This window comes from Musa acuminata, chromosome BXJ1-3, assembly GCF_036884655.1.
Source record: "Musa acuminata AAA Group cultivar baxijiao chromosome BXJ1-3, Cavendish_Baxijiao_AAA, whole genome shotgun sequence".
In the NCBI taxonomy this organism is placed as follows: Eukaryota; Viridiplantae; Streptophyta; class Magnoliopsida; order Zingiberales; family Musaceae; genus Musa; species Musa acuminata.
In genome coordinates this window covers 9457471-9481218 of record NC_088329.1, presented here as the reverse complement: position 1 = coordinate 9481218, position 23748 = coordinate 9457471, and the positions used below count along the sequence as shown (strand labels likewise).

The window sequence follows — 23748 nt, the reverse complement described above, 5'->3', positions numbered from 1 at the left end:
TCATAAACTTCTCTTTGGAATTATACGGCGCCTTAATCTACCATCATCAAATGGGATGGATTGATGTGAGAAGCATACATTAATTCATGTACTTAAATGGGAGAGTAAGAGACAGGTCCAAAGTCCACATCATTAACAGTGCTGCACCAGCTAAACATCACCGAGGGAACATGACAAGAATATAAAGAGGAGAAGAGCCAACGCAAGCTGGCCTTGCAAAAGGGGCGAAGCCTTCGACCATGGCAGCCACATTCAATGGTGGTATGATGGCCTCCTTTTCAGTTCGGGAGAAGATGCTGCATGCGTTCGCTTTCACCAGCGCTGCATGCCTCCTCTCCTCTCCTCTCTCTCTCTCTCTCTCTCTCTCTCTAAAACATCGGCCGATGTCAAGCTTCAGCTTAAGTGCAACCCACCACCAAACATTGCAGCTATACACTGCAGCTATATTAACTTCTTCTCATTGCTGTCCCTTACGGTCAGTGTTCAACCACATCACAATGCTTCCATCAGAAACTCACATGAAGCATCAGTAAAGTGCCATGAGAATCATGTCAGTTCAACAAGGAGACCAGTAAAGTGAAGCTCGTTGTGACTCCTGTGAAGATTCACAGGTGACATTTACTATCACTTCTTTGACTTTTAGACACATATTAGGGTTATTCTTGTTCTTCTAACCAGTAGGATAAGGTTTCCGGCAGCGTGGAATGGATGATGGTGATGTTTGATGAAGAAGAAGAAGAAGAAGAAGGCAATCATACACAACTTGGAACGTACATGATTGATGGTAGTAATTAATTTTCATGTGGTGGATGAATTTGCAATTATTGCTCAAAAACAACAACAGCCTTAAAACTATTATTTTCACGATCAAACACAATAATATTAACAATGTGATTTTTACAAACGATATATTTACTCTTCCGAATTTTAACGTAACATATATATCCTCTAAATATTTAGGGACATAATATTTTCGCACTAGAATGGTTCTTGTTCTTCTAACTAGTGAGACAGAAGTTTCAAGTAGAATAGAATTGATGATGGTGGTGATTGAAGAACAGGAAAGGTAGCTATTAATTTTCATGTGGTAGGATGAACATGCAATTGCTTCTCAAATCTACAGCCTCAAAACTATTATTTGCATGATTGGAACCAAATAAAATGTTCAGAGATGATGATGATATTTAGAAACACATATTTATTCCTCCAAATGTTTATATAACCATCTAATTGCTATATATATATATATATATATATATATATATATATATATATATATATATATATATATATATATATATATATATATATATATATATATATATAGCAATAAATAGCATTTCCATAAACCAGTGAACAGATTGAACCAAACACAGTTCCAACCACTCTTCTTACTCTCTCTCTCTCTCTCTCTCTCTCTCTCTCTCATTAGCTGTTGTGGCCTTCCTCTATTTTATATAATGTCAGCCTCCCAAAAACACACCACCTGCCAAAAGCACTCCATAATCTCCGTCGCTTGCCGCACGCGCCAATGGCCTCCCGCTTCCGCAACCTCTTCTTCCACCGCCTCCTCCTCCTCTGCCTCCCGTCCCTCGCGGCCGCCTCCGCTCGGGTACCCGCCCTCATCGTCTTCGGCGACTCCACCGTGGACGCCGGCAACAACAACCAGATCCAGACGGTCCTCAAGAGCAACTTCAGCCCTTACGGGCGCGACATCGCCGGCGGCCGCCCCACCGGCCGCTTCTGCAACGGCCGCCTCGCCACCGACTTCATCTCGGAGGCCCTCGGCCTCCCGCCGCTCGTTCCGGCGTACCTCGACCCTGACTACGGCATCAAAGACTTCGCCCAAGGAGTGTGCTTCGCGTCCGCCGGCACCGGGCTCGACAACGCCACCTCCGACGTGCTGGTGAGTCGGTCCACTTCCGAGAATAATGTGACGGTAACGTGCGGTATCAGCAGAAGTAATACATATGCCCGTAGACTATCTATGTGACCGTGTATTAGAAACCACTTCATCATGAACGGGGACAAAGCTTTGGCAGATCTTAGGGTAACTTCGGATTAGAGTTCTACTGCACGAGTGATGAGTCTAAATCAGAGAGTTGCAATGTTGTTGACTACTAGAAAGCTAAACCCTAAGGGCATAAAACTCAGGCTGAGTTGGAAACATTGGTTGGAAAGCTCAAGGCATAAAGTTGCATGATAGGTGGTCTAACATTGGTTGGAAACAACAGTCCGAGTTGAAATCTCACCTAATGGCACGAAGAAGCAGATGTGTGATCAAATTAGATTGCCATATAAGAGGGAACACAATACTTGGGACGAGTAAGTATGCCTGCATTTGTCCTTCGCCACCGTCTCTCATCTGAAATGGCGACTTCATTAAATGGATGTCGACTACTTTTTCTTTTTTTTTAGGTTTTCTTGGGTAGTATATCCATTTTCAGAATTTTCGGATAATATTTTTTTTCCTAATACTCAAAAAATATTTTTGTATTAGGATAAATTGGTTTAGTTACAATACTTTTATATTATGTTGTAACATTTTTGGTGATACCAAATAATAATAATAATAACATAATACAAAAATATTATGTTTTACAGTGTTTTCTTGATTTTACTGAAAACACTATAACATATTATTTTTAGGGTTTTTAAAAATGTTATAAAAATATTATGCTATATATTTTTTGATATTACTGAAAATATTATAATGTTGTGTAAAAACACAATAAATTATAAGAAAAATACAAAATATATTGTAGATATTAGAAAAGAAGATATGTTATTAGGAAATTCTGAAAATAAAGATATTTTTATAAAAAAAATCTAAAAGGAGGAGTGTTTTCAGGTAACTCACCCTTTGTTTTCTTTTTTCCTACAGTACCCAAAATACCCATAAGATAGTAGAATCATTGTTTCGATTATAATATTTTTAAATAAGATTATAGTATTTTCAATAACTTAACAAAAACATTATAATCTCATATATAGATAGAAAAAAAAAAAGAAGCTCAAAGCACAATACAAATCGACTTGTTATCGTATATCAATAATGGAAAAAAAGAGTAATTTTTGTGATTATATTTTAGTTTTTCAGGAAGATTTCAAATATATATATTTATTGGCTTAAGGATAACAACATGCAAAACAAATTTTTTTTTGACTGGTTTATTTGCTATAGTGTTTTCTTTTTTGTTTTATAAACCTAATACAAAATCATTATAATCGGATTGTAATTTATGTGGTGTTTTACTAGAAATTCATTATCATTAAAATCATTATAACAACATGCAAAACAAAAAAAATGTGGTGTTTTAGTAGATATTCGTAATTTCATTTTGTGCTCAACATCGATTGAATGTCACCGAATAAGACACGACGTGGAAGGGAGCTGATGCAGCTTTGTCTTCTGCCGATGGGTCGTACCGCAGTCGGTGATACCCTTATGGCAGGAGGTGGAGTACTTCAAGGAGTACCGGAGGAGACTGGGGAGATACGTGGGGAAGGCCCGCGCCATGCACATCATCCGGGAGGCGGTGTACATCGTCAGCATCGGCACCAACGACTTCCTCGAGAACTACTACTCCTACGTGACCGGGCGCTTCCGGGAGTTTAAGGTCGAAGAGTTCGAGGACTTCCTCATCGACCGCGCCGCCGACTTCCTCACCGCCATCTACACCGTGGGCGCCCGCAAGATCTCCTTCACCAGCCTCGGCGCCATGGGGTGCCTTCCCCTGGAGAGGACGACCAACGTCCTCCACGGCGGCGACTGCATCGAGGAGTACAACAAGGTGGCCAGGGACTTCAACGTCAAGCTGCAGGCTTTGATCCACAGGCTGTGCTCCTCGTTGCCGGGGCTGAAGCTGAGATATGCTCCCGTCTACGATGGCTTGCTTCGTATCATCCAGAACCCATCCGCCTACGGTGAGTGAGTTCGGCCCGCCATGAGTTCCTGCGTTTGAGGCACCCTCGCTTCTCACCGTACGCGCACGCTGCTTGGAAACAGGGATCGAGAATGTGGCCGAGGGATGCTGTGCGACGGGGAAGTTCGAGATGGGGTATCTGTGCGATCAGTGGAATCCATTAACGTGTAAGGACGCGGACGAGTACATTTTTTGGGATGCTTTCCACCCCACCGAGAAGATCAACCGGATGATGGCACAGGCAACGCTGAGGACGAGCTTGGCGGAGTTCATATGAAGGGTAGTACATGTATAGCAGTATGAGATCGTCTCCTTCCTCATTTATCATTCACCAATTTGAGAGGACAGTTTTGATTCAATAATTCATATGCATAAGCGTTTCAGATCAGATCCTTTAGAATTTATGTTGGATTGTAATGCATGACGCACTGAACAAAATTAATGGAAGAAGATAATGAAGTGTTCATATGCATTGTTCTTTTTAGCTTGATTGTTGGCCGGATACTAATAACGAGACCTCCAGCTTTCGGACCAAAACAATGGCAGATGACAGCCCCACTCACAGTACACACATCTCGAGTTGTGCCAAGCATATCTCGTTGAACGGACCATGCTGAGCGTATCCAACCCATGCAACCACAAATTGTTCGATCGAATTCATCGCACCGTCTTCACCAGTTGGACTTCTTCTCGATCAGTATCTGACGCTGGGGCGTAGGCATGGGAATAGCTGCCGAGCGTCGGTTGTACACACAGGATTAGAAGATGGAGTGCATCTCAAGTAACGCATGGAGAATACAGGAAACCAAGCTTGGTGCATACCCCAATCCAGTATGAATCATTGTGGTGCGCCCTCTCGGTGGCCGGAGATGGTGCACGTTGAACCGGAACTGCGGGGACCCAAGCGACGGCTGTCTTCTTTTCCTCTTTGACCTGGTTGAAGATTACCGTGTATCCTGCGGATGATTTCGGGTCCGCTGCATCCCATTCGCCGAACTTGGGTACCGTCGCGGGTCTTTGGCGCTCCTGTCGCCATTAGGCATGCAGGTCTCACAGGCAGAACAAAGATCAACGTGGGGAGAATGGACGAGAGGGAGAGGAGAGGATTCTCACAGCGACATTTTGTCGAGAATTTGCTGCTCTACCCTGTGTTACCGGCGATGGAGACCGGACATAGCCAGCTTCACCTGGGTTCCTGCGTGCCCCTGTTCTCTGACCACCGCTACCTCGAGGCTGCGGTGCAGCTTGTGGGTATCCTTGGAATTGCCTCTCTTCCCTCCTCTCTACCCTGACATAATTTGCTCCCTGATGATGCTGATTCGCGATATTGAACTCCACGGCCTTGTCCCTGCGGCCTTGCTTAGGATGCTGGGGTTCTGCAGCAGTCATTGCAGCAGGCTTGTGGAGCTCAGGGCTCTGCTCTGGATCATTTGGGTTGACGATGTTGCCTCCGGCAACTTTCCCCTTGCGTGCCGTGTCGAAGCATATCGTGTAGGCAGCGTTCTCGTTCCAATCACCGAAACGCGGTACGTGTCCTCGTTGCTGCAGATCACAAATGACAGACAGTGCTTAAGTAGAGCCGATTGCAGGCTTCTAAAGATCCGCTCCCCCCCGTGACAAGGATTTTCTTCCTTACGAGAATGGGTGTTGCCAAAGCAAACAGAAGAAACTGAACGAAGAAGGCTACTTCACAAGCAATCAAAGAAACCGAACGAAGAAGAGGAACTTGGACTCACAGCCATGTCGATGTAAGGAGACGAGGCACTTCTCCCGATGCAGAGCCGAGGGAGAGAGAGAGAGAGGGAGAGGGAGAGAGTCGGGAGTTTGTGGTCGAAGCCTTGTCGAGGGAGGGAACAGAGGAGGCAGCTATGAATAGTCGGTCGAGGTCGCGTGAAGAAACCGCGGACATGTCAACACGCGACCCAGCCAACGCATGCCCTCCTGGTCGATGCCATACCTGCGCACGGCTCCGCTTCGTTTGGTCAATTCCTTGGGGATCGTTACGCATCACTACCGAATGGTCAACTGCTTGAACAGGGAAGGTCAACTGCTCTCCCCATTGACCGAGTCTTAAGCTGATGTCAATCCAGAGACATGCCCATACGCGATCAAGAAACAGTCAGATGTTCCTAATCATATATACAAGTCAGTTGTACCGATCTATTTAGCAGCTTGTTCGACAGATCATATTACTAAATCTCCTGATTTCCTTGTCGTGTAATTATCCTCGAAGCATATGTATTGCAGGGTCGATGCATCAAGCAGTTTTCATATCTTGACTTGGTTCCTTCTTCGACATAGTTCGATACTTTCATGTAGTTTCGTGGGTTATAATAGATCGATGATTAAGATTATCCAACAAATGTAGAAATGAAGTGCACGCCACGAGAATATAATGTGAGCAGCGATACTGCACCAAAATTTACAGCTTGACTGACTATATGCATAGTTTAAAGGCATTTTATTTTAACGTGAGAAAAGCCTATCGGTTGTCATCCATGCCAAGTAATAAATAATCTTTTCGATTTGAATCAAAATTGAACCGAAATCAAATCGGATCAATTTTAAATTAATTAAAAAATAAAACATAAATTGGTTGTATGTTCAAAATCTAATAACCTACATTTGAATCTACCAACATCAAGTCTAATTATAAATACCAGTATTTTAAATCATGATCGAACCAAATACCTATCTCCAGATCAACCCAGAGTCCAATCTGATCGCGATCACACGCACCTCGGGATTCTCACACGATGATGACAATTTCCACCCCAAGGAATACCCTGGAACTTCTTATAAGAGAATTATGCTTGACACCATCATAGCTGAGCATGCCTTCCACGTTTCATACACCCTCAGCTGGCAATACTCGTAAGCAATCTATCGGGCTGGATTCTGCCCATTACATACTCTTAAGAAACTTCTTATTTTCCTCCCGTAAATGATGCATTTCATTCATTGTTCCATCAAATCGACTCAACACGATAATGGTGACCTCTAATTTAGCATTGCAAATGATCTTGGTATCTTAGATTCCAAAAGACTTGGAAATTTCCAACCCACTTCACAGATAAAGAAGGGCAGATGAGGCCATTGGGCATGGAAACAATGTCAAATCTACTGGTAAACCCTTTAGCTAATGATCTTAAACATACATTACCACATCTTTCTTCAGCTCCCCAGAAGAGGTAAAACCACTTGCATAAACCTGCCAATTCTAAATGCTAAACTGGAATCACAGCTTCAAAAGAAGATTTTAACGTGGAGTAATTTCTGCATCAGATTGCTTCACGAACTGGGGAGGGCAAGAAGAATTCTAAAACACCCAAAGCCGATATCTATCGTGTCAATCACTTGCTCTACTCGCTGGGAAAAGAGGTTTGAACAAACAGCAACTCAAAAGCCTCCAAAGAGCTAACCAAATAAGGGAGAAGCGTCTGCTTGTTCTCGGGAGGCTTAGGAAAGAATCAAACAACATGTTGTTTCATGTTACTCCCCTTAAGAGAGCCAACTGTGTTTATAACAAACACCACCAAGAAAATGCAGTAGTAATCTAAAAAGGAAAAATATGTTGGGGTAGATGAGATACAGATGCATAATAGCTTACTTCGAACTTACCAATTTTCTCCACACCTTTGCTGAATTAACCAACACAAAAGATTAAGACAGTCGATGACCTAAAGATGTTTGAAAGTATATAATAAACCAGACAGAATCAGGCAATCATAAATCCAATCCACAGTTTTTGGCAACTCTTACTAAAAGTTTTGGTTTGATACCATTATCAACATTTTTCACACAACCTCACTGCAATGCTACAGATATATGAGAACGAGAAAAATCAAATGATCGACTCAGTACCACAGAAAAGGTAAGAGAGAACAAGACAAATCTGGAAGAATTATATGAAGATTTGAGACCTTGCGTTTAAGTCTTTCAATGGACAAGTAATTGTCAGCCACATTTATCCTTCCACTTGTAGATTGGCAAATTGCTGTTGGCATTATCATGTATACCACTTAATTTTCCCATGAAAAAGACTATTAATCACTCAAACACCAGTTATTTACAGAATTCCAAAAGGCTGTTACTAGAGATAACAGAATTGTAGTAATTACCCAATAACTAAACCAAATGCCTAAGGTGCTATGAAGCAAACTAATGATTGTGACACCAAGTTCAAGAAAGAAATAGCATATGATGTATAAGAGGCAAATGAACGAAATCAAATTCAAAAGGATTTAAATGGAGAAGAGTGCACGGAGATATATTTTACATAATCAAACAAAGAAATCAAATGGACAATGAAGTTGTCGGACAATCATTTAGGCTTTTATCTATTAATCAGCATTTCAGGAAGGGAAGAAATAAAAGCAAAATGTTAATGGTCTCTAAACATGTCTGTGCATAAAAATTTTCAGTCTGATAATGTTTGTGAAATGAGTGGCAACACATTGCTGTCCTCAAGCTCTGGGATTGGTCTTAGCCTGTCCTCCACCACTCTACATCACATGGAAGAAGCTTCCTACCCCATTGTAAGTGGGCCAGAAAAGAACTAAGATGTTTCTACGAAGATCCTCGACAAATTCCTTAACCTGAATATTAATTTTTTTCCCCTCTTACAAATTAATTTACATCTCACTTCATGCCATTTTGGAAATAGCATCTACCGCATAAAGAAATTGGTAGGCATATATAGCATTCACTTTTCACTGAAAACTTTCTGAAAAAAGAATTCCAAGAAATCTCAGCTTAATACAGATAGGAAAGACCAACTAACAATCTGTGATCGACCGACCCTGAATCAGCAGGAAGAAGGGAAGGCTCAAGGTAAAAAACAAATCAGTACCATATGACACACTCCTGTGATAGCTGAAACAAGAACAATATGTCCTTATAGAGAAACTTTGGTTGAACAATCTCAAAAGGCAATCAACATAAATCTCAGCAGCTTAAATGCAATATTATCACAGTAAAAAACTAACAAAAAAGGAACCTCAGCAGCTTAAACAGCTTTTATAAACACATTCGTTTTAGCAGAAGCTAAAAAAGAGAGAAGAGCAACCAAAAATACTTACATATCACTATTATGCCCCCTATATTTGATCCTAAATGCTGATAGATCTATTAACCTTGTCTGGTAAGTAACTAAAAGCAGAAACCATAAAATGCATTTGACAAATTATCAAACATGTCTGATGGATTATACCATAGATTTCTGCTGCTTCTATCACTACATATCTAGTCAGCTCCAGATGTAATTTCTTATCTCCATCTCCCCAGAAGTCCTCGAAGGATTTTAATGTTGTCAATGCAACCACAAGAAAACAACGCAGCTGCAGTGAATCAAGCACAGAGCAGTTTAGCCACAATCTGACTCCAAGCGTCCCTTCTTCTACTGCTACAAGATGGATCTACTTATTCTGTCGGCAACTTCTAGAGCATATCCAATTCAATCCATGGAAAACTCCTTTCATCTTTCTGCTTTGGCATTAGAAGAAATGTATGCACAACATTGGAGATGATGGGAGGAACCAAATAAACTTAAGAGACTTCTTTGGTCTTTTTTTTTTTTCATTTTATCGAATTTGATAGGCATTTGTTTGTACAAGGTAACAAAGGGCAAAAATAGGGCAACAGATCTAATACAAACCTCAGATCTGATCTGATGTCACCCGATCGCTTAATCCTCACCCCTCATAATAGCTTTCAAACCTCAAATCCAACCCCATACAGAAAGATCATGTATAGAAACCGTAAGATCGAAAGTATTTATGAGAGTAGATAGGCGAAACGGCAAGGAGAGAAGGAAATAACCATTTCTTTTAGCTTTTCCCTTCTCTCAGCCCCGGGATCCGGCATCAGAGGCGGAGAGCCGTATCGTGGAGGTCGTCCTCCGAGGGCGGAAGGAGGTTGAGGTCGAAAGCCAGCGGCTGCCGGCACAACGACACGATGTCACCGTCGTCATCGACGACGGAGGAAGAGGAGCCGCAGTCGCTGTGGCAGTCATCGTCGCCGTTGAGTACGCGCGGGGGTGGCGGGGGGTTGACCTGCTTCCTAAGGATCCGCGGCCGTATGTGGATCGGCGCCGCCGCGGAGGGGTGCCGCGGGCCGCTGAAGGACTCCACGGTGCTACTGTGACTGCTGGACGTCGGCCGCTGAGGGGGAGGCGGCGGGTGGTGCTGATGTTGGTGATAGAAAGGGAAGTGGGCGGCGGCGGCGGGGAGAGGAGCCGGGGGGAAGGCGGACGGTAAGGAGGGAAAATTGGTCTTGGCCTTCGTGCCGCGAAGGGCTACGGCGGCGGCATCGTAGGCACGCGCCGCGTCCTCGGCAGAATCGAAGGTGCCGAGCCAGACCCGGGTCTTCTTGCATGGGTCCCGGATCTCGGCTGCGAATCGGCCCCAGGGCCGCTTCCGCACGCCTCGGAACCGCGTCCCCGCCGCCCCGCCGACTTCCGCCGGTGGGTGTGCCGCTTCTCCCCGGCCCTTCCGCATCGCCAGCGATCGGATCGTCGCACACCGGGTAGATCACAACAACTATGGTTCCCCTCTCGGATTCGCAAGGGCAGATAGGATCGGGAGGGGAAGCAGAGAGAAGAGGGGGGAGCCTTAAAAGAAGAGGAGGCTTGAAGACTTCCCCGTCTCAAATTCCTTCGCTGGCCATCGTTCGGTTGAGGCCGTCCCCACGAACCGACTCGATCGCGCAATTAGTTTACTTCGCTTCCCCTCTCCTCGGTTAGTTTCGTTCTGCCGCCCGCTCCGCGCCGTTCTTTTATGGCCCGTCTTCGTACCACTGTGCTCTTCTGAAATGACCATAACACCCTTCGTTATCTTTTTGCCCTTTTCTCTTACATTTCTCTCGCCGCCATTTTATTTGTTTTCATTTATTTCTCAAGCAACCGCGAAGGTCGTATTGCCTATAAATGAAATACTAAAACCCGTTACCCGTTAGCTTACCTTTGCTGTGATTGGACATGGGCCTGCAAATTGGAAGCGCGAAGATGCCTAGAACGGGTGAGGAGTAGACGGTGCTCGGCGCGGGGTAGAAATGGAGGATAAAGGAACGGATCGGATCTAAAAACGCGGCTCCGAATCCGATTCCTTCGTAATTGATCTATTTTTTGTTCGACCAAAGCATATAAAATGTGACAGTGGAGTGAGATTATACGTCTAATGACATGTATTGAATCTATAATGACATGTATTTGAATATCAATGCATATGAAAAACGTATTAATGGATCATTATTGGACTGATAATTGATTGGAATTATGTTTCTAAAAAAATTAAAATCGTATCGAATGATCTTAAAATCATACAAAAATAAAAAAATAAAACTAAGAAGAAAATTGCGCCTCAGTTGGGTAGTCGAATTCGCGTCATCCTTTGATCTCCCGCGTAAACAGAAACGGCAATAGCAAATCGTACGCGCTCCCCAACCCACAACATTAGCGACCGCCCACCCGATGAGCTCGCGCGGGAAAGCCGAACCGCAGGCGCGCCAACCACCCCTCCCGCCACCCCCGCCGAATATTCGCACGCCCGGCTGCGCTCCATCAGTCGAATCACGAAACTACCCTTCTCTAGCGTTTCATTAACGAAAACAACCCCTCCCTCCACTCTCGATTTATAATTAAAAATATTATTCTTAAGAATTAATAAATCTGAATCAATGCGATCCAAATCAAGAATGCTGGTTATGGAATTAACATAATTCTTGTAGTAATTTTAGCATCAGACCTCAGTTCGAAAATAGGGTATAGTTTGCCAAGCACGACAAGGTCAAATATCAATTTTATTATTAAAAGAATATTTAAGAGACAAAAATATATTTACATCGTGAGGTATTCGCGTCCAACGCGTGGAGGTCAGCATCGCCTTCTGCCGCGATACAGATGTGATCGCGGTCCCAAAGCAAACGCGATACTTGGACACGTCGCCCATCGTTTACCGTATTTTATTCGCTCACGCAAGGCGCGTAGTCGGACGCTATTCGGCCACAGCCACCCACGTTGTTGCTTCGGATGGGAAGCAGCGAGGATGAGGTCTTTTCATCGAGGACGGAGGTCCCGCTGCATCCCCCCCGTTTGTTTCTACAGGAATCATATTATAGGTCTAGTGTTAGATAGGTTGATATGGGGAGGGGGGGAGAGCAGTGGGTCGTCTGGCCTCCACGTCGCCTAGTGTTTGGTGCCTTCTCTTTTGGGCTAGTGGGAATTGTTGCAACGAGAACGAGTTGATGCAGATGCAGCAGCTGCACCACCACCCACCACCTGCAAGGAAATGAGAATTAAGGAAGAGAATAACCAGAGTGCTGGCCAACCACGCCACAGGTTGGCGGTCAGTCCACGGTGGGAGTCTCGCCCCATCGCCTTCGCGTTATTGCGGTGGGTGGCTCCCTCCGTATCGTTTGCTGGTTACCGCGGGCCCCACTTTGGCCGGCAAGTCAACGCTGGCCGTGCTCGGGGCCTGCTCGCTTACAAAAAAACCGGGGCATGGCCGCCGGTTGGACGCAGCGTCGACGCGGCGGGCGTTACTTCGGCAGGGTGGGGGGGCGGGGAGCGGCTCTCGGAAGGTGGGCCGGTGTCAGCTCGCGGCCTTTCTCGTGGGACGAGGAGACACCGACCGATCGTGGCCGGATCACCGTCGGCCGGACCGGTCAGCGCAGGGCGCAGGTGGCAGACGTGCCTCTGCAGTCCGTCCCAGTCCTGCGAACAGTAGTCTCGATTCAGCTTTATACGTCTAATCTCTGCTCGTTTCATGTTCATATGCTTCCGCTGTTCTCTGAAACATCAGACGCACCTCGCGATATATTTTGTTCATTTATTATGAGAGAGATACAGAACGGGGATTAAAGGGAAGGAAAAAGTAGGGTTGCAAAGAGGAGGAGGAGAGACGGGGGAAAGGTCGGGTGTTGGTTGGTGGAGGCGGCTCATCACCCGTCCCATCCATCCCATTCCTGCGAACAATCCATCCAACTGCTGATCTGTCCCTCCCGTCTTTTCTTCTTTCCTCCTCTCGCTTCTTTTTGCTCTCTTCTCGAGGGGCTGCTGCCAACCAGCAAACTTTACCGTACCGCAACGCTCCCCGACATCCATGGCGTCCCCACCGGGGTCACCACCACCCCACTCCTCGCCCCCACCTGCGACCGACGCGCCCCTCCGCTGCAAACCCGGTGCGCACCGAGCCCGCGTCCGCTTCGTCCTCTTCCACCAGCCGTTGTTTTGACCCTCTATTTTTATTCTGAGAAGAACTTGACTCACTACAAGTGTTGACTGCTGGTTTCGCTTGACTTCCGGTGGATTCTGATAAGATGGACATCGTGGCGGTCCACAAATGGGTTCTCTCGAAGCCAGTTCACACAAATGATCTGAATTCTATCGATATTAAATTGCATACATGAACAGTGTTCTTTAAATCTGACACTGATAACATTTCCCGGCACATACAGGTCGGGCCGGGGACTGACAGGCCCATGTTATGCTACGACGCTGTCTTGGCCCAGAGGTGAGCTTCCTGCTGTGATGCCTTAACAAGATTAATCTAAGAATCCCATGGTGGTGGCAACTTAGCAGCCAACTGCTCTCTCACCTCTTTGTTGTGAACCACTCGGCACACGATTCCAGTACTCCACGGAATACTTGATGAATGCTAAATGCAAGTGTCTCCGAAGAGAAAACGATATCTTATACGTAAGAATCAGTAGAGCAATGAGTATATATGGCACAGTGTTCCCATGGCTTCCACTGGATGCTCTACAAGATCAAATAATTTAGCACATTAGTTAGCGACGGCGATTCATCGTGCAATCCCGAGTCTCAGTGGAGACTAATTTGAACTCATGGCTATCGATCTGCTTTCCATGAGAGCATGGCTTCTTTTTGTTTCTGTTTCAGCAACTGGTGATCAGAATGGCAGTCATCAGTACGAGCACTTGATTCGACAGGTTGTCGCTTCAGATCCTCCTTCGCCTGCAAATGGCGCCTGCAAATCCATCATGGGGACTTACGTCTACCAGTGCGAAGAACATGAAGTACACCATCTCTACGTGCTTGCGTCGTGTCAGGTTCCTGTGCTTCTTTCGTTGAGAAATATTATGTTTTTGTGCTTTCTGCAGGTGACGACAAAAGATGGTTACATCCTTGGCGTGCAGAGGATTCCCATGGGGCGGTGACCGGCACGCAACGGAGGTAGTGGCACGCCGATCTTGCTGCAGCACGGGCTATTCATGGTCTCCGTTCATCTCTAACGCAGTGCTCCTGATACAACTACAACTGGTTGGATATGCGATGACATGCTGTTTCGACAGGATGGTTTGGGATGGCTACTGAGTTCGCCGGATGAATCACTGGGATAGATTTTGGCCGACGAGGGATACGATGTTTGGATCGCCAATAGTCGTGGAACAAAGCACAGCCTCGGACACACCATCTTCTCTTCGGATGATCCGGTTCTTCTCCTAACACAAACACCATGACTGTAGTCATTTATGTCTTCCTAAAACCCTTGTGTTCATCGAAGGAATACTGGGACTGGTCATGGGATGAGCTTGCGGAATACGATCTTCCTGCCACTGTTGAGTACGTTTACGGGCATACGGGAAAGCAGAAGCTTCACTATGCGCGGCATTCTCTGGTGAGCTTTTCCTCTACGGTGGGTGATGAGGATAATAACTACGATAAGACTCGACTGACGTCAGATGACGCCTCACGTCTCGATCGACGTGATCAGAACGTCGGTCGAAACGCATTAACGCATGCTCAAGCTCAATCATTCACGTCACGTCAACACTAGTGTCAGACGCTACCAACCTGCCCCCTGCAAGGAGGCAGCTCAGGAAGCAGTAAGCTTCCATATAAATACCCTCTCGCTTATCAAGAGAGGGGAGGGAAAAAAACACCCCATAACCACTATCAACTGACTTGATCGTCGGAGGGGTCGGGCCGAGCAGCCCGACCCGACCTTTGTGCAGGTGCGAAGTCGAAGGTCCCCACCGTCGGACGCGAAGGCGAGGAGTTGCTGCCCGGAGGAAACGACGACCCTGTCCCGACCACAGCATCAGATCACCTCGGCGGACTCAAAGGCCGTCTCGGGAAGATCCCCCATCATCCGGACCCGAACTGAGCTGCGTCGGCCCCGAGGCCTCAGCTCAAAGTTGTTTCCCACAATAGAATGGCGCTAGAAGGAGGGGCCCGGAATGTCGGGTGATCACCCGAGCAACTCAGATGAGCCCACGGCTGAGAGGTCGCACCTGACTAAAGCCTCGGGGGAACATCCCCCGCACGGAGACCATCGTGATGAACACCCCGCCAAGACCTCCGAGTAATATTGGCGAATATTCAACGACCCGGGCTTGTCGCTGCCCGACGGTGCCCCAGCCGACTCGACGCCCGTGTCATCCGAGGCCTTTCAGGACCTCGCCCATCAAGTCCGAGCTCTGATGGATATGGTGCAAACCATTATCCCGCTTGTTTCTCATCCGGCGCACCCGCTTGCGATCGAACCACTGCGACGACACAAGGCGCCCGTTCGAGCCCACATGACACTTCCGGAGCCCCCCACTTCGCCTCGGGTCGGACCGACCCCACTCGAGGATCTAGTGATGGTAGACCCGAGCGACCGCCCGGAACCCGAGGCACTCTCTTCGGACTCCCTGCGGGCCCAGTTGCGCTTTGTCAGCCAGCGACTCGATGAGGTGTAGAATGAGCTTCGCAGGTCCAAGGGAGAGCTCGGGGAGTACGCACACCAGGGATCTCCCTTCACGCTTGAGATACGGGATCAGACAGTCCCCCTGGACTTCCAGCTCCCCTCTCTGGATGCTTACGATGGCTCCACCGACCCTGCGGACCACGTAGCCGCTTTTCGCGCCCAAATGGCGCTGTATGGAACCTATGATGCTTTGATGTGCAGGGCATTTCCCACTACTCTGAGAGGGCCGGCCCACGCGTGGTACGTCGGCTTGAAGACCGGAACGATCGCATCCTTCGACCAGCTCGTCAAGGACTTCGACCTCCACTTCGTGGCCTATGCATAGTCGAAGCCTTCCGCGACGCTTCTCCTCGGACTCAACCAAAGGGAGGACGAGCCCCTCTCACATTTTGTGGATCGCTTTGCCACGCAAATCCGGGGCTTACCAGACACTCACCCCTCTCTGTTAGTGCATGCGTTTATGATAGGCCTACGACCTTCCAGATTCCTCTGGTCCCTCGCGGAGCGACCTCCCACCACGACGCCAGAGATGCTCCGACGGGCTAACCGGTACATCGCAGCGGAGGCCTGGGCGACCGTGAGGAGAAGGGACGACTTTTGACAGTGGGCTCCATAGAAGAGGTCGAGCACCCGCGGTGGCTATCCGATGTAGTCCTCGTGAAAAGAAATCTAGGCCCTACATTAGTCTCTTCCGAGCGAAGGTTCAGTATCTGCCTGACCGCCTCTCGGCTCGCGGTTAGCCCCGGCCTAAACCCTTTCTACACAGCTCGGTCGTAGACAACTCGAGTCCACCTCGGCGCAGCCTGCCCGCCTGAGCTGTGTCCCTCAGCCTGAGCCGTATCCCTCGACCGAAGACTGCCTGAGTCAACCTCATCGCGGCCTGCCCGCCTGAGTCGTGTCCCTCGGCCTGAGCCACGTCCCTCGGCTGAAGACTGCCTGAGTCCACCTCAGCGCGACCTGCCCGCCTGAGCCATGTTCCTCGGCCTGAGCCACGTCCCTCGGCCGAAGACTGCCCGAGTCCACCTTAGCGCGGCCTGCCCGCTTGAGCCGTGTCCCTCGGCCTGAACCACGTCCCTCGGCCGAAGACTGCCGAACCCCCCTTAGGGCGGCCTCCCCGCCTGAGCTGTATCTCTCGGCCATAGACTGTCGAGTTCCCCTCAAGGCGGCCTCCCCGCCTGAGCCGTGTCCCTCGGCCATAGACTACCGAGCCCCACCTCAGGGCGGCTTCCCTGCCTAAGCTGTATCCCCGAGGCCATGCTTGCGTCATGCTCCTCGGCCGCATGTTCCCCGAGACCACACCTGTGCAGCCAGCCCGCCTGCGTCGTGCTCCTCGGCCGCATGTTCCCCGAGACCACACCTGCACGGCTAGCTCGCCTGCGTCGTGCTCCTCGGCTCCATGCTCCCCGAGACCACGCCTGCGCGGCCTGCCCGCCTGCGTCATGCTCCCCGGCTCCATGCTCCCCAATACCACGCCTGCGCGGCCTGCCCGCCTGCGTCGTGCTCCTCGGCTCCATGCCCCCCGAGACCACACCTGCACGGCCAGCCCGCCTGAGTCATGCTCCTCGGCTGCCCGTTGCCCGAGCCTCTGCTCGGCCTGCTCTACTGAGTGTGCTTCTCGGCCGCATACTATCCGGGGTCACCGTCGCACATCCAACCCTCAGTTGCTAGACTCCACGATTCCCACACCTCTGGCAACGGACCGACAAAACGCCCGGCTAGGACAGTTTCTCAAAGCCAGAGCCATGCCTCGGACTCCCGTTACAGCAATCGACACATAGCTTCTTTCGGGGGGGGATATGATGAGGATAATAACTATGATAAGACTCGGCTGACGTCAGATGATGCCTCACGCCTCGATCAACGTGATAGCACCTGGTCAAATGGACTAGAACGTCGGCCGAGGCGCATTATCGCCTGCTCAGGCTCAATCCTTCACGCCACGCCAATACTAGTGTCAGACGCTACCAGCCCACCCCCTGCAAGCGGGCAGCTTAGGAAGCAGTAAGCTTCCCTATAAATACCCTCTCGCTCATCAAGAGAAGGGAGGGGAAAAAACACCCCCTAACCACTATCAACTGACTTGATCATCGGAGGGGTCGGGCCGAGCACCCCGACTCGACCTTTGTGCAGGTGCGAAGTCGAAGGTCCCCATCGCCGGACGCGAAGGCGAGAAGTTCCTGCCCGGAGGAAACGACGACCCTGTCTCGACCACCGCATCATATCACCTCGGCGGACTCGAAGGCCGTCTCAGGAAGATCACTCGTCATTCGGACCCGAACCGAACCGCGTCGGCCCCGAGGCCTCGTCTCAAAGTTGTTTCCCACAATAGTGGGTATGACGGTTGATAAGGGTAAAAATGGCGATGTGACACGCCATGACGTCAGCCACGCCTGGACAACACACTACCCGAAGAAGTCGGCATTAACACCTAACTCAGGCTTGGATTTTCACGCCACGCTAACCCCATGTCAGACGCTATCAGCCTGCCTCCTGCAAGCGGCCACAACAGGTAACATCAAACTCATCTATAAATACCCCAGAGTTCTAAACGAACCGGGAGGAACACAAGCACAACGCACTCGGAGGCATCTTTTCCTCCAAAACCCTCTCCCCATCGCTAACTTGATCGTCGGAGGGGTCGGGCCGAGCTCCCGACCCGACCTGTGTGCAGGTGCAAGACGGTGTCACCTCTTCCCGGCGCTGCAGCGGAGCTTCCTCCTGACCCGACCTGCCGACCCGACATCCCGACCCGAACCACCGTGCTCGGCCGCCGGAAGACCCCGAGGGACGTCGCCCGAGATCCCCGACATCCGGACCCCCGAACCGAGCCGCGTCGGCCCCGAGGCCACGGCTTAAACAGATGCCCTCCGCATCAACGGTGTTGGAACCGTGGATGACGACAATGTTCTTGAATCTGTTAGGGAACTCTGATGGCTCTCGCATCCTTCTGCCATTCTGAGCTGCAAGAGATGGTGAGATCAGCTGTCTTGCTCTCCCCCACCGCTTACTTGAACCTGATCGGACCCGCTTTTGTGAGGATTGGAGTGGAACTTTTTTGTGCCAGAGGTAAATATATGGAACTCTCATATCTTCATTCAAGGATGCATTCGTGCTTCAGAATCATACCTTTTGGCTTGTTTGCAGATCTTTAACCGGATGGGTGTTCGTCGCTTCTTTCCATTCGGGTGAGTGATCTTCTCTTTCTGCACTCTGTAACGATCGAGTCATAGCACGTTGTATATGTCCACATGACAGGTCATTTTTGAACGATCGTCTATTCAAAATCTGCTGGCTTCCTGGAATTAGCTGCCTACATTTGCTAACAGCTTACGCAGGTACTTTCTCTTCATCCTACTTATTCTACTCCTCTCTCTAAACCCCGCTAACCATTTGGCTTCTGAATCCTCCAACTCCAGGCAAGAACTGCTGTCTCAGTTCTTCAGCGGCTCATCGTTATCTGGAGCATGGACTGCAGCCTACTGCCACGAAGAACATAATCCACTTGTCTCAGAGTAGGCCTCTCTCTTGCTAGCGTTTCCTCGTTCATGCTGGTGATGATGACTTTGTCTGCTTTCTTACCAGTGATCCGACGAGGCACCCTAGCCAAGTTCGATTACGACGACTGCGACAAGAACACGAAGCATTACGGGCAAGAGGTTCCTCCGGCTTACGACATCTCGTCCTTCCCCCATGACCTTCCTCTACTGCTGGGTTACGGGGGGGAAGACGGCCTCTCCGATGGTGGCGATGGCTTGCGCTTCATGGATGGCCTCAGGTTTCACGACCAGCACAAGTTGACCGTTCTGTATCGGCTCGACTATGGCCACGACGACTTCATCATGGCCGTCAATGCCAAGCAGTTAGTAAATGACCGGGTGATTGGCTTCTTGAAGCTCCAGTGAGCATGTCAACTCCCAGTGTAGGAACATATCGCCACGTCGTTGGATTGAGCTCACTTTAGATCGCTTCATTTTGCCTGAAATAAGTGGAGACAGAAATGTTTTAGATATTTAGTGTCAATTGAAAAAGCAATGCATGCGCTCAATCGCGTACCTTCCGCGATGCGTCCTCCTCATATCTCTTGGCGCTTTCAAGAAGTTTCTAGAACGAGATGGGATCCACCACTTCCTCTACCTCACACATTTCAAGCAATCCCCACCACCGAAATCACAAGATAACAATTCATTGAACCCAAAAACTGCAAGTGCAGGATGCGCTGCTTCACAGAAACCAGGATTCGGAAATAAGCTCCGTGATGCACCCACGTGTCGTTAACGTAGTGGCCGGAGTTTCGGCATTTGGACGTGCTCTAATATTTTAATGGTTATATCATCGGTTCGACTTGCATAACACGGAATCGAAACACTCGTCTTCCCATCGACCGACTGCGAACCTAAAATCATAGAAGCTTGAAGAGGTACTCGATGGCGAGCGCCGCGTCTTGGCATACCTTCACCCTTAATGCTCCTCCGGCTGCGGCGGTCGCGGCCGGGCCTCCTCACGTCCGCCGCTCTTCCCTTGCCCTCACCGCCCTCCGCCTGAGATCCCCAATTTTCAGGAGCAGCGGGAGGTTTTTGTCCTACCCCGCGCCGATCCGCACCCGGGCGGTGGTCGACGACGACGAGTGGGGCAAGGAGGGAAACGGGGAGCCGGAGAGCGGGGTCGCAGTGGTGGAACCCCCGGTGGAGGAGCTGAGCGAGGCCGGGGAGCTGAAGAGGAAGCTGATGGATCTGCTGTCCGGGACCGACCGTGGGCTGAAGGCGTCGAGTGAGACGAGGGCGGAGATCGTGGAGCTCATCACCCAGCTCGAGGCCAAGAACCCCACGCCCGCTCCCACCGACGCCCTCCCCCTCCTAAACGGCAAATGGATCCTCGCGTAAGATTCTGCCTCTCCTTTGGTCTCTTCGTTATTGATCGATCGGAGGTCAACTGAAAATGATGGGTTGCGGACGCAGGTATACCTCGTTCTCGCAATTGTTCCCACTTTTGGGGTCGGGGCGGCTGCCGCAGCTGGTGAAGGTGGATGAGATATGTCAGACTATTGATTCGGAGAGCTTTACGGTGCAGAACTCGGTGAAATTTGCGGGTCCTCTCGCCACCACTTCTGTCACCACGAATGCCAAGTTTGAAGTCCGAAGTCCCAAGAGAGTACAGGTATCTTATCTCCTGCACTCCCTTTACCATCTCTGGGTCGTGTTTTTTGCTTCATGTTCTACAAGAATTCAATTCTGCAACGATTAAATGACTGCAAATTTTGAGTTGGGTAAGATCGTACTAGATTTGGTTCATGTGTTCAAATTTGGTCGCACGCAAGCTAATCCATGTTTCTCCTAGGGCAGATTAAGTTGTATAGCTAATTTCTGGAAACATTAAATGGAAAAAAATGCAAAATATGTTTTGATTTGGGAAAGTTCTTACTAGATTGATGCATGTGTTCATGTTTGGTCACACCCAAAAATAAGTGCAAAATGGAAAGTTCTTACCATGCTTCTCCGAGGTCAGAATAACTTGTATAGCCAATTTCTGAAGATATTAAATGAAAAATAAGTGCAAAATATGTTTTCATTTGTGAAAAATCTTACTAGATTGATGCATGTGTTCAAGTTTGGTCACACCCAAGCTTTTCCCTGTTTCTCCTAGGACAGATTAAGTTGTATAGGTAATTTCTGAAGGTATTAAATGGAGAAAATGCAAAATATGTTTCTCCTTCAAGAGACAAAGGAACTTTCTTATTTGATAGGTGCGCTTCATTTATGATGGTTGTAGATTTGCCCTGTTCTTTGACTAACAATCAAGTATTATTCTATGTCTTTCCATGATATATAGGTAAAAGATTTACAGAAGCATAAACATTGAGTTGGAAGTATTTTACACTTTCCACAAATTTTACCAAGAAAGGTCACATGTGCTTCTAGGCAAAGTCTTTTTGATGCAAACTAAGAGTTCTTTTGTATTATCAGATCCCTCCTTGTGTAAAGGAACTAACAGTTCCTTTAAGATAGCAACATGTAGCTTAGAGTAGACTGGATGAATCCTTGGGTGTGTTAGGTTCCTTTAAACTCTTGTTTCCCATATTCCCTCAGTTCAGAAGATGGGGCTGCCTCCTTATTGGTCTCATTCCAACCAGGGGTTTCATAGGAGAGCCTCCAACTAGAATATTGGCATATGTTCATGCAATTGTTGTTTATATATTTGGTATATCGAGATTTGGAATTTCATCTACTATTTTATCAGGACATTTTCCTGTAGTATTATAAACTCACCCCTTATTGGCTGAACCACGCAAACTTGGTGTTGCATTTGCATTTAATTTTCTCTCTTCCTTTCTTGTCCCTTTACCCTATCTCTTGTATGATCTTCATATCTGGGTCTTTTCCTTTGCTGCACCAAATTTTCTTGTTGAGGATGCTCATTTAGGTTAAGCCTTTTTCAAACAACGAACCGCTTTTAATTGCTAAATGTCTTGTTATAAATTTTTTAGTTGCTTGTAATGAAACCTAAGTATGTTGGATCACAGGATGCACGTTGAGATTAATTATGAGAAGGTTGAAAGCAATTACATGACACTTCTTGCTTGGTACGTTGGTATTTTTAAAAAATAAAATGGCAATATGAAGTTCTGACACAATAGAGGTGGACTTTGTTTGCACTTTGAAATTGTATAAATTCTTTGTTTGCACCGTCGAAATTTGGCTAACCAAAATGCTGGATAGCTTAATATTGTTGTTAGAAATTAAGTAACTTTTCCACACTATCAAAACTCCAAAATTCGCCAGCTAACTTAGTGTGTGGGATTGTCACAATACCTGGCTAATCAGAGTGTTCCCTTATTGCATAATTCTGTAATTTTTTGCATGTATTTGTATCAACAAGGAATTGATCTCCTTGTGACACTTACTTGTTGGTGGCACTTTATCACTGTCTCCAGATCAAGTTCGAGGAAGGCATAATTGGAACCCCACAGCTGACAGATGACATCGTTGTTCCTGACAAGGTCGAGTTCCTGGGGCAGAACGTTGACCTCTCTCCATTCAAGGGCGTCATAAGCTCCATCCAGAATGCAGCATCATCTGTGGTTAGAACCATCTCTGGACAACCTCCACTTAAGATACCAATAAACAACACCAATGCACAATCCTGGTTGCTGACCACTTACCTCGATGAGGAGCTAAGAATCTCACGAAGTGATGGCGGCAGCGTCTTTGTGCTCATCAAGGAAGGCAGCCCTCTCTTGAATTGATACCGATCCTTCTGCTGCCAAATATGAAGTTTGCTATACTATCATATGCCCAAGTGGGAAACGCATAGCCTATAAATCAAATAGGCTTATAGATAATAAATCTGATTTGAAATAGATGTATAAATTACAATATATGTTATAATTAATAGCGATGGTAAGTCAATATGAGAGAACTCATACCTATTGGTTCCAGCATGGGGTTTAATCTCAAGATGTCAGACTGAGTTTAATTCCCAGAATATTACTGTCTCCAGTTCGATACTGTATGCACATGTGAATTCATGATCAAGTCCATAAAAACAACGTAGGATTGGGGGAACGAAGCTCCAGCTGAAGACAACTATGAATCTAGAAATATATAGGAAGGTTGTAAACCATGCAAAGTGTGCTAGTCGATGGATGGTTGAGATTTTACTACCCCACGATACAACAAAGCTTTTTGGTGTTTTCTCTTAGATTGAGAACTATGGTGGCGTTTTCTCTCTTCTGGTGGTGCAGTAGCTTTCTTTTTTTGCCGGTGTGTTGGGAGGAATTTGTGTTAATTGACAACGTACCAAAGATGCAGATGCTGTAGAGGTACTGTCACGACCTTAGCCTGTGCTAATTAGTCTATCAACCTCATTTGATTTAAATTACTGATCAAAATATTTAAGCTGAAGTTAATAGTAGTATCCTCATCAGATCCTTATAAGTCAATCTTAATCTTGTCCATTTTCGATGTGGAACTAAAACAGGAGTGTTACAGGTACAACTAAATGTTAAAGATACAACTAAACTAAATGTAGATTATAGGAACAACCAATAGGCTCGAGAACATTTCGCAAGCACGAGATGCATCGAGCGCAGGCCTCAGCAGTTGCAGCCCATCCAA

At 47.5% G+C, this 23748-nt stretch overlaps 4 protein-coding genes and 1 pseudogene across 5 annotated transcripts; 3 read left to right on the top strand and 2 right to left on the bottom strand.

Annotated features, from left to right (window-relative positions):
- Nucleotides 1–1478: 1478 nt before the first annotated feature.
- Nucleotides 1479–4309, top strand: LOC135622274 (GDSL esterase/lipase At4g26790-like). Its single transcript, XM_065123978.1, has 3 exons — nt 1479–1906; nt 3435–3927; nt 4010–4309. Exons 1-3 carry the CDS (start codon nt 1532–1534, stop codon nt 4201–4203), a joined length of 1062 nt encoding a protein of 353 aa, XP_064980050.1. The 5' UTR covers nt 1479–1531; the 3' UTR covers nt 4204–4309.
- A 59-nt stretch (nt 4310–4368) lies between these two features.
- On the bottom strand, nt 4369–5827 carry LOC135622277 (RPM1-interacting protein 4-like). Of its 2 annotated transcripts, XM_065123996.1 has the most exons (4): nt 5663–5820; nt 5040–5468; nt 4749–4952; nt 4369–4656 (listed from the first exon to the last, which is right to left on the bottom strand). In XM_065123996.1, the coding sequence occupies exons 1-4, from the start codon at nt 5666–5668 to the stop codon at nt 4621–4623; spliced, it is 675 nt and encodes a 224-aa protein (XP_064980068.1). In that variant the 5' UTR covers nt 5669–5820; the 3' UTR covers nt 4369–4620. The 2 variants fall into 2 exon arrangements, with proteins under 2 accessions (XP_064980068.1, XP_064980062.1); XM_065123990.1 differs by having other exon boundaries at nt 4369–4952; nt 5663–5827.
- A 3641-nt stretch (nt 5828–9468) lies between these two features.
- On the bottom strand, nt 9469–10680 carry LOC135622281 (ethylene-responsive transcription factor 3-like). Its single transcript, XM_065124004.1, has one exon. It carries the CDS (start codon nt 10421–10423, stop codon nt 9791–9793), a length of 633 nt encoding a protein of 210 aa, XP_064980076.1. The 5' UTR covers nt 10424–10680; the 3' UTR covers nt 9469–9790.
- A 1531-nt stretch (nt 10681–12211) lies between these two features.
- Nucleotides 12212–19539, top strand: LOC103978173 (triacylglycerol lipase 2-like; annotated as a pseudogene).
- A 447-nt stretch (nt 19540–19986) lies between these two features.
- On the top strand, nt 19987–23069 carry LOC135622265 (probable plastid-lipid-associated protein 2, chloroplastic). The gene is made up of 3 exons (XM_065123966.1): nt 19987–20513; nt 20593–20791; nt 22566–23069. The coding sequence occupies exons 1-3, from the start codon at nt 20062–20064 to the stop codon at nt 22875–22877; spliced, it is 963 nt and encodes a 320-aa protein (XP_064980038.1). The 5' UTR covers nt 19987–20061; the 3' UTR covers nt 22878–23069.
- Nucleotides 23070–23748: the final 679 nt, after the last annotated feature.

What these genes read in the sequence shown, in the direction of transcription:
- LOC135622265 (XM_065123966.1), top strand. Translation starts at nt 20,062, where the DNA reads ATGGCGAGCGCCGCGTCTTGGCATACCTTCACCCTTAATGCTCCTCCG. An exon ending in AACGGCAAATGGATCCTCGC is followed by an intron (nt 20,514 to 20,592) that starts GTAAGATTCTGC and finishes TTGCGGACGCAG; the next exon opens with GTATACCTCGTTCTCGCAAT. An exon ending in GAAGTCCCAAGAGAGTACAG is followed by an intron (nt 20,792 to 22,565) that starts GTATCTTATCTC and finishes CACTGTCTCCAG; the next exon opens with ATCAAGTTCGAGGAAGGCAT.
- LOC135622277 (XM_065123990.1), bottom strand. An exon ending in ATTCTCGACAAAATGTCGCT is followed by an intron (nt 4,953 to 5,039) that starts GTGAGAATCCTC and finishes TAATGGCGACAG; the next exon opens with GAGCGCCAAAGACCCGCGAC.
- LOC135622274 (XM_065123978.1), top strand. Translation starts at nt 1,532, where the DNA reads ATGGCCTCCCGCTTCCGCAACCTCTTCTTCCACCGCCTCCTCCTCCTC. An exon ending in ACGCCACCTCCGACGTGCTG is followed by an intron (nt 1,907 to 3,434) that starts GTGAGTCGGTCC and finishes GTCGTACCGCAG; the next exon opens with TCGGTGATACCCTTATGGCA. An exon ending in CCAGAACCCATCCGCCTACG is followed by an intron (nt 3,928 to 4,009) that starts GTGAGTGAGTTC and finishes GCTTGGAAACAG; the next exon opens with GGATCGAGAATGTGGCCGAG.
- LOC135622281 (XM_065124004.1), bottom strand. Translation starts at nt 10,423, where the DNA reads ATGCGGAAGGGCCGGGGAGAAGCGGCACACCCACCGGCGGAAGTCGGC.